Source organism: Vigna unguiculata, chromosome 10 (assembly GCF_037176805.1).
Source record: "Vigna unguiculata cultivar grain cowpea cultivar isolate G323 ecotype 2 chromosome 10, ASM3717680v1, whole genome shotgun sequence".
In the NCBI taxonomy this organism is placed as follows: Eukaryota; Viridiplantae; Streptophyta; class Magnoliopsida; order Fabales; family Fabaceae; genus Vigna; species Vigna unguiculata.
This window is the reverse complement of record NC_140801.1, coordinates 32,340,959-32,351,624: the sequence shown is the minus strand read 5'-3', so window position 1 is coordinate 32,351,624 and position 10,666 is coordinate 32,340,959. Positions and strand designations below refer to the sequence as shown.

General features: G+C 32.2%; 1 protein-coding gene across 1 annotated transcript; it reads left to right on the top strand.

The window, feature by feature from the left end:
• The first annotated feature begins 4,735 nt into the window (after window positions 1–4,735).
• Window positions 4,736–6,447, top strand: LOC114165380 (UPF0481 protein At3g47200-like). The gene has a single exon (XM_028050023.2). The coding sequence runs from the start codon at window positions 4,818–4,820 to the stop codon at window positions 6,240–6,242; it is 1,425 nt and encodes a 474-aa protein (XP_027905824.2). The 5' UTR covers window positions 4,736–4,817; the 3' UTR covers window positions 6,243–6,447.
• Window positions 6,448–10,666: the final 4,219 nt, after the last annotated feature.

Genomic DNA, 10,666 nt, shown 5'->3' with positions numbered 1-10,666 from the left:
CACGCAGGTGGTGTGGAGGAAGTCGATGGAGCTCGAGTGCGCTCAAGTGACGTGCGTGAAAGCGATTGCGAAACCTGCGACCACCTCTACCAGATCTGTGATTCTAAAACCTGCAAATCAAAAAACCAAATCTGTAAACATTGTCGCGACCCCTGCAGATTCACAAACCACCATTGACAATCGCTGTTGCGGACGAGAACACCTCCATTGCGCGGCTGAGCCACCGTTGACACAATGGCTTCGGTTCACAGTAGAAACGAGGTAGAAGAGTAGTTCTATGGCTTCGGTTCACACCCGAGGCCAAAAGCCATCCCTTTTGGCCTCACCCTAATATGCCTCGGTTCTAGAACCGGGGCAGAATATCAAAAACAACCGGGGCCAAAAGCCCTTCCTGCACTGGTGTTGGTCTGATTCTCCCTCTGCTTACCTAAAATCATGTGCTTTCAAATCAACTTTTTGTTATATATAATATATATATATATATATATATATATATATATATATATATATATATATATATATATATATAACACGTTAGCACTATCATTTTGCAAAAGGGTAACGGGCCGTGTATATACAAAAATATTAAATAAAAAAGTAAAAAGCATGTTCAATACAAGGATTATAAAATTAAAGAAATTAAAATTGAAAATTGATATATTTTAATTATATTATTATTATTCTGAATATTCCTATAAATTCAACCAAAACCTTCCTTGAAACCACAGTGCCTTGACTAAAAAATTCAAGGCTCTCATGACAGAGTTCCAGGTAGTTCTTAATACCTAACAATAGAAGCTGTTTTTCAATATTCTTGTATGTCTATGTTGTGTTTTAGATTAGACAAAGAATACAAGATAAATAGTGAGGTTGTGGGGGAGAAGAGTTCTATCCATCCTGTGGTACACTATGGCAGTACCGTTGTTTTTTATTATTATTTTAAAACTTGTATATCATATAGTGTTTAATCATGTTCACTTTGTGACACTTTGTGATTACTTGAATTGATTTACAATTACTGGGACTAGACCAGATGATGAGACACTTTGTGATTACTTGATTTGATTTACAATTACTGGGACTAGACCAGATGATGAGGTGAGATTAACTCATGTGTTTGTGATAGACAATTGATCGCCTGATAGAAACTGAAAATAGTGAGCAAATATTTCAGAGAGCAATCCTAGAAGTAGGCCGAGGACAGGTACTGGTACTTGGTTCTTTGAAGCTCCTTTTTACCTTTTTACCACAACACTAGTAGAAGAAAGACTTATAATTAGTTAATCTATATCTGAAAAAATTTAATGATGTGGATTACAACTCTGGATTAGTTAACCCTGTAAAGTTCATCTTAAGTGTTTGCATATAAGTGTGAGCGTCAATTTCTCATTAATATTTGTTAATGATGTTGTGCGAATAATTAGAAGCAAGGTTTAATTGTAGTTGTAGTCACTGTTTCATTGCAATCGATTTTAATATATTAATTCAGTTCTGTTTTATATACTAGTTCAGTTCACTTCTATATGTTGCATAGAATTATATTTTTATAATTTTGTTTGTGCTGGTAGGTCTCTTTTTGGGTTTCTTTTATAACTAGCACACATGCACGCCCTTTTGGGGTTCTATGAAAAAGGAACGTTTTTAATATTTGATTTTTTATGTTGTTTTAGGGAATGATGAGAGAAAATAGTTTAACTATCCTTTTTAATACTGTTTTTATTCAATTATTTATCCTTTTTAATACCGTTTTTGATTCAATTAACTATTCTTTTTAATAGTGTTTTGATTCATGTGTATGATTTTGTATTGTTAGAAGGTATGGAGCAATGAGAGTTGATGGGTAAAACAACCAACAACAAAGACACAAAGACGAACACCAAGGATATGACTACTCTAAATATTAGACATTTATAATTTTACACTTGACTACGTTATCAATTTTAGATTATGTTTTATTAGATCTTGATTAGGATGATATATTAGAGCTTTAATTTGAACCGAGTTATTGGGACTTATTTTGTTTGTAGCTTGGATTTGGAATGTTGTTATCTTGGATTTCAATTTTATGTTATTCATAACTCTTATTCTTATTGTGAATGATGTGTTGGTAAAATTTATTTTGTTTAATTTAAATTTCATTACATTTGATAGGAAATGTACTTGAAAATTAAAAATAAAAATATATACTTTTTAATTTGAAAAACACATTATTACATACATATTTACATACGAAATAATTTGTATATAATTTATCCTACACTATCAATGGATTATTCCATATTTAAGTTACATACGAATTATTCATTATGTAAGTTACATATAGATTATTTCGTATATAAATCACTCATAATTACATACAGAATAATTCATATGTAATTTTCTACGGATTTCATTATTTACGAAAAATTTCGTATGTAAAATTACATACGGATATTTTTTTGTATGTAAAGTTTTCGACGTCTATTTTACATATGGATTGTTTTTCTTATGTAATCCATATATAATATTCAATTACATATGGATTGTAAGCATTACATACAAATTTTATCTGTTGAAAAAATTGATTTTTTTTGTAGTGTTTACTTTGGTATGGTCGACAAACCGTATTTTTCTATGCTCTTTCTTCTTCTCACGAAAAACAAATAATTTCTTTTCCATTGCTTTAAACTCACTTCGCCTCACAATACAAAAACACAAACATCATATGAAAAGGAGAAAAAGATGAAGAACATCAAAAATTTATCTGCGCGAGAGAAAAGAAATCCAAACTTTGAAAATGTGAGAACCGCACTTTGGACCTCTTCCTGCACACTATTTTTTAGTTTTAAAAAAAAATTCAATTCAAAAAGCGTACCCTGGCCATTAAATTCTAAAAAAAAAAAATTCACGTAGGCCGGCCGGGTCAAGGAGTTATATAATAGTAAAAATAAGGTAGTTAAATGATCATTATCCATATATATATATATATATATATATATATATATATATATATATATATATATATATATATATATATATATATATATATATATATATATATATATATATAGGGATGTCAAAAATATCTGTACCCGCGGGTATCCGTGGATAAAACCCGCAATGGGTAGGAAACAGATATTAAAAATGGATACCCGTTACCCGCGGGTACGGGTATTTTTGATACCCGCATGTTAACGGGGCGGGTACGGGTATCATAGTATCCGTACCCGTGGATACCCGTACCTGCTAAATTTTAATTCACAAAAATACCCTTATATATATATATATATATATATATATATATATATATATATATATATATATATATATATATATATATATATATTAGTAAACAATTTTTATGGCCTAATTTTTTCTAAGTTGCACATCTTGTCTTATCTTTTGTCTTCATTTTTCTAACTTTAAGTATTGGTACGTTGTATTCTTCCAAGTACACCCCCTTAACATTCTTCTCTTTCCCTTATTTGAAATTGAGCATATACATCAAACTCTATATAGACAGTGACGTTTATGGTATGTTTGTTGTGAAACGATAATCAAAATAAGAATACTTGGCACGTAGCAGTTGAAGTTTATTATTTGATTATTTTTCAGGAATCTGAATCAATCGTAGAAAGTGGGTTTGTTGATCAAAACACTAATTAAAGAATTTTCATTGTGTTGAACGTCATTTTATATTTATTTTTATAATTATTTGGACTTGTATAGACTTGAGTTTGTTTAAACTTTATTTAAAATTTATGACAGTGATGTATTTTATTTTATTTGAATTTATGATTAAATATTTACTTTTTAAATAATTTTGTAAATATCCGCGGATATGAAAAAAATAGACGGGTACCCGCATAATGGATACCCGACGAATATGGATACGGGTACAGGGCAGATATTTATCCAGTGGGTAGGGTACGAGGAAACTACTACCCGTACTCTACCCGCCCCGTTGATATCCATATATATATATATATATATATATATATATATATATATATATATATATATATATATATAAGTTTCTGGAGGATAAACAAAGCATTAAAATAAAAATAAATATGAAAAAGAACAAAATAAAGGTTTAGAAATATATATAATTTTAAGTTTTTTTCTTCTTTTACCCAGAAGTAGCTCAGCCATTGATTAACATGTAATTCTTTAAATAGATCGTGTTCACATTATACGAGCAGTGATAATAGGTTTTATTTTCTAATCCATTTTCGCATTGACCAAGTATCAATGCTACCAATTTTATTATAGAACATCACCAACCTCCATATTGTTGTTACCTAACCTAGACAGAGAAACACATGAGTGTGGAACTCAGGAAAAATTTAATAAGAGAAACACATGAGTGTGGAACTCAGGACAAATTTAATAAAAGAACAATGATACTTTAATCTACTTTTTTTTATTAAATTTTAATCTATTATTTTAATTACCATTAGATTATCACATCGTATTATTAAAAAAAATAAGAAAAATATCTAATGATAACTGAAGTAATAGGTTAAAAGTGGGTAAAAAAAGTTGGTTAAAATATTTTTTTTTTAATAAAATAACAATAAACTACAGTAACGTAATTTATTACTCATACCTACTCTTACTCGTTGCTCTCCAGTGATCCTAATCTTTTTCAGCTTTTCAACTCACTGACAACTTAAACTCTTTTACTTGAAAGAAAATATAGGCCCTTCCACCACCACTAACAACATATATATTGGGATCAGTGTTGTCCAGAGTCTTTATCAAAACGAAAAAACAAGAACAAGCACTTGCTGGGGTTTGTTCTGAGAATTCTTCGTTAGCCTAATCGGTGAGATATGGATTCAAGCAGAGAACCCAATGTTGACCCCAGCAGTTGGATCTTGCCTATTCAAGTGTCGTTGGGTACTGTAAGACACGGACAAGTTGAGGCATGCAGCATCTCCAAGGTTCCAGACAAGCTTAGAAAGCCAAACAAGGACGCATACGTTCCGCAGGTTGTCTCCATCGGACCCTACCACAGGGGATCCCAAAACGATCTCTTGTTGATGATGGAACAACCCAAATGGAATTACATGCGGTCTCTTATACGACGATCCGTGTACCAAGCGCAACAAGAAGGGAGAATTGAAGACGGGCCAGGCATGGTGAAAGTATGCGGTGAGACCATTCTGGAGATAGAATACGTAGTTCGTGCCAGCTATGTGGGGAACGCTCTATCTGAACCCCACGAGCTAGCAAAACTTATGCTTTTGGATGGTTTTTTCTTGTTAGAGTTTATTCACAGGCTTTACGAGTATAAAGAAGCCTTGAAGGCTGAGGATAATGGTGATTATGATGACGACCCTGTATTCGAAAGCCATGAGAAAGTGTTGTCTGTGTTGAGTGACTTGCTTCTTCTTGAGAACCAAGTACCCTTCATTGTTCTCAAGAAGTTGTACAGAAAACTTTTCCCGATTCCTGTTCCCATTCAGCAAGATAACCGTGTTGCTACTCTTGCAATTGGAGCTGTAGGCTATCCTTCGGTTGTTCCTACCTCTGGTGCGGCTCATCTTCTTCACCTTGTTCATTTATCCATCGTGAACCAGGAGGATAGAAAAAAACCTAGGCAAGCGCTTAAAGAGTTAGAGCACTGTGCTACTGGACTTCGAGCTCGTGGAGTAACAATAAGACGAGGTGGTCCAGGAGATAGAAGCAATGTGAACCAGTTTGGTGATATGTTTAACTTTGAGATAATTTTCGACAATGGGGTGTTAGAGATTCCTCAGCTGCGTATTAAGAAGTCAACGGAAGTCACGTGGAGGAACATGATTGCGTGGGAGCAGAGCAGAATTGTAACCAGTTGCAAATTGACTTCTTATGCTTTGTTTTTCCAAGGCTTGATCTGTTGTACGCATGACATCGAACTGCTGGAGCGTCTTGGAATTATAGTTAATGAATCCGGGAAAAGAAATGAAGATATATTGAAGATGTTTGAAACTCTGAGTCAGGGAGTTGATCAGATGGATTGGAGTTATAGTGATGTTTGTGCCAAGTTGAACTCAGACACGGGAAAGAGATCGTTAACAAAATGGCCTGCAGTCACTTGGCATCAGTGCCGACGTATCATTGCAATTATTTTTTACTATTGGAAAAACTGGTATGACATTCTGATAAAGGAACACATTCCTACGGTTTGGAAACTCATAGGAGTGTTAGCAGCTGTGGCGCTGCTTGGCCTCACCATCGCACAGACATATTATTCAGCAAAGAGCGGTAATTAATAAAACTTATTCTTGTTTGTGGCAGTTTGATTTTGTGAAGTTAATAAGTTCCTATGATAGGAACCAGTAAATAGAGATAGGACTTGATTTATCTTGTAATTCATGTTACCATGTCTTTACTTTTTAGCCGTGGGAACCGTTTCTTTTAATGTTTACATCGAAATGTAATTTGAACACGAGTTCTGCAAGTAAGAAGAGTGTTCGACTCCTATCTGCGTTTCGTATTCTACATTTAAGAATTTTAAGTTTCAATTTAATGTTTGTGTTTTGGAAAATTAATTCAAAGTTGGCGATACAAATAACTTTAAGTAATTTATTTATTTAATTATATTAAAAATTATTAACCAACTATATTTGTCAAATAGTTTTAAAATTAATTATGTCTTTCCAAATAGTTTTAGATATTCAGAATCACTAAAAAGATAAATGATACATATCATTATTTTAAAGATATGTGAGAGATTTCAAAAATAGAAAATCTAGATTCAAGCCCAATTAATTCTTATAAAAAGAGACATGGGAAGCAAAAAGAACAAGGTCAGAACTTTGGAGTTTAAGAACCCTTAGGGGGCCTATGTTCGTTCTCTCTCTACCCACTTCTTTTACTATTTTGATTTCACGAAGTACCAAACTTCTAAGGTTGGTCCCACTGTAATTTAATTCTGGATTTTTAGGTTATAAAAAAATATTTTCTTTGTTCTTTCATTATTGTTGAGGTTTTAATTTATCTATGTCTTTTGTTTCAGGATCAAATAAAAAGTAATGATTTTACATGCTAGCTAATTAGCGAAATGTTAAAATCTTTATGCATGCTAATCATATGTCTTGAAGGCTTTTCACATCTAATTAAGACTTTTGATTTTATTTAGAAACTTTCATGTGATTAAATGAGATTTTACCTATAATTGAGACTTTACTTTGGTTTAAGGTAATTACTATAATTGATATTAGTAAAGACCTTACTTTGATTAGTTAAATGTTTTTAATTCATGAGGAGATAAAAGAAACTAACACAAAAAAGACATATTACGTCTCTGATTTTATTTCTGACCAACCAGAATCAGACATGATTAGGTATAGTAAAATTTGATTAAGATTGTATTTTCGTCGAACTTTTTATGGGTAATCTAAACCTTTAATTGAGATTGTACTTTGGTTAAAAGTAAGAACACCAAAAAATTAATTGAGACTTTACATTGATTACTTTGTAAATCTACAACAATTATTAGTTGAACAATAATCTTAGATAACCGATGATGAATCTATTTTGAAAAAACAGTGGAAACAATATATTTTTTTATCATTGGTTTTATATCTTTTTATCTTTTTCTTTATCTTCTATTATTTTTATTATTATATTTGACTAATCCCTTTTGTATAGTTTTTTTAAGAACTAATTTGTCTAGAATCAATTTCGTGTTCGGTGGGAGATAACTTAGGGTTGACTACCCTTTCTATTTTGTTAACTATTATCTTAAAAATTTGCTATTGTATGACCCAAGAAATATAATTATTAATTCAAAAGTGACAAATGGAGGTGGGATATTATGTAAATAAATAATTTTACGAAAGTGAAGTATAACACATTTGGTTAGAGTCTTGTCTTGGGTTGGTGATTAACGGTTTAATTCCTTATGGTTATATTTGGATTGTTTATATTTTAAATATTTTTTTTTTATGAATGTTTATGGCAACATTTTGGTGTGGTGTGTATTTTATAAATTAGTTATAATTCATTTGGCATGTTTATAATTCATTTTCTTGAATGTATTGTATGTTGTGGAGAGTCTTGGTGATAAGGAAAATGGGATAGTTGATATGGTTTGGAATGTTGGTTTAGAACAAAGAGGTGGTGAGTTTGAACTTGGGCTATAACAAAAAAGGTTTCTTTTTTTCTTTTTTATAATTTTTGAGGTGGTGCACCTAAGAAGGAGAAAAGTTGAGGCAAATTCCTTGTATCTAGACACATGTACAAGAAATTAATTGGAAATTAGGGTGAATTAATTTGGTACTATAAGGTTAATGTGGAATAGGGTGAATTAAGTGAGCACAAAAATGTTAAGTGGAATAGGGTGAATTAAGTGAGCACTAAAAGGTTAACATGGAAAGAAGGAGGGGAGGGTAAAAAGCTAGTCAAGAGTTCCTTTTTTTTGGGCAACCACTCAACGTTGAGTTAAGGGAAATCATAAGGTGTATTTTTTTTTCCAAGTTAAAAATCGGGTCTTGAAGAGAGCAGAGGGTTCGTGAAGGAGAAGAGCAAAGGTTGGTTAGGACATGAAGATCAAGGGAGAATAGACCAATGGCAATAGTCTTTCTGCAAGAATTATAGGTAAAGAGAACTAATCATGTTTGATTGGTGAATCATGGGTTCTTTCTGTTGGGATGTAAGGGTTGGTGGTGTTTTTTTTTTTTTTTGGTGAAATGAACGTGATCTTCTATGAGGGTTTGAGGGTGTGGTGGTTGTTTTCAAATTAGAATTGAGCAGAATTTTTGGTGTGTTGTGATAATGGTTTTTTTTTTCATAAATTGTATGAATGTAAATTTTGGAGGCACTAGAGAATTACTTTTGATTTGGAATTGTAGGTAAATTTGGGTTTGTAGAGGAGAAAAAATTATTTGATTCCACAGTCTTTGATGGTGTAGAGCTAAGTTGATTGGTTGGTTGATAGATTATTTTCACTTGCTTTGAGACTTTGAGAATTGTCTAATTAGGTACATTATGTGCAAAACTTTAATGGTGCATAAGTTACATATTGATGTTTCTTATACACTAAATGGAAGTGGGATTATGAGCTAAATTGTTATATGGTTTTTTTAAGGAACCTTTGTGTTATATGTATTGGGTTGGAGAGAAGTTAAGTTTAGTATGTGAATTGATGAATGCAGGTTGGTTCAGATTTTAGGAAATTGTTTGGCTGGTTTGATACACAAAATGGAATGTTGAAATGGTAAGTATTGGAATTTTTGTGTATGGTTATGTGGTGTAGTGATCCTAGTGTATTACCAAGTTAGGCGCTGCGAAATTTGCATAATTATGTCTATTCATTCTTCTTCTTTTTTATTCTGGAAGTGCTATTACAAACCAAATTGTTCATTAGGCAAGTGGGAGTCATTGGGCGAGTGACTTGGTTGTTGCATTTGAGAAAATTATGAGACGAAGTGTTCATTGAGCGATTTGGGTTGTAGGGCGAAAAGGGGTTTCTGCATTGGGTAATGGTGAGGTCGTTGGGCGTGTGTGTTTTTCTAGTCTACACAATTTTTGTAAAATTAAGTTTATTGGTTCGTTAAAGGTTAGGTTGAGCTGAAATTTTGATAGTTTATTAGTAACATGTTGTTCTTTAATTTGACTGGCCTGATCTTCTTTTAAAGGTCTGTAGTTGGAGATATATATCACACATGATTGCTTTTTTTTGTTGTTGTGTTGTATAAATATTTTTGTTGTGATAAATTGTTATAGGACCTTATTTGTAGTATATTGGATGTTTGGGCATGATGAGTTGATGTATGGTGGATTATGTGATGTGATATGATATGTATATGTGTACATATGTGATGTAACAATATGGATTCTCTAATAATTGTAAAGTCTAGATGGTTCTTTTACTTAGAGAGCTTTGTCGAGTCACGGTAAAAGGGTTTCATTCCACCATAAGTCTTTGGCATGAGCTTAGAAAGATTGCTCCTATCCAAGGCTTTGTTGAGCGAGTGAAGTTATTGCTTCTAAGTTTATGGAAAGCAAGGGAAATGAATTTTACAAGAGGCGTTGTTCCGCAACAAAGGTAGAGTGGTTAGTTGTCAGAGAATGTCATACCATTTGATATTACTTAGTGGTAATATGTTGATGATTACATGTTGTGGTTTTGAGAACATGTGATAGTTGATATCTTGAATGAGTTATGTTATATTGTGGTAATGCTAGGAGAGTCATATGTTGATATACATTGTTAGGGGATGTGTTACATGGTTAGCTCACCCTTGAATGTTTGTGGTTGTCATTTCCACTTACGATGATCATATAACTTGTGTTATACAAGAGTTGATGTCGATGCAGATGCTAGTGGATATGTATAGCTGTGAGGAGCTCATGTGAAGGACTTATAAGTTTTACTTAAAGCATTTTGAAACTATTTTGAATTTCAATGTAATAGTTAGAGATTTTGGAAGATGATCTTGGTTTTACGAGGATTTGCAATAAGTTTTATTTAATGGCTTATACTGGAATGATTTGTATGGACTTTAATGGTGCTATATTTTGAGAATAAAGTTTGACTTAAATCAAAATTGTCATGTGGCTTGTGAGATAAAGTATTTATGAAGTTCCTATTTTATAAGATGGTATCAAAGGTTTATTTTGGAAGTTTGAAAAAAATATGTTTTCACGTGACATCACGAAAAGGGTGTTACAACTATAGTTTAGTAGTATT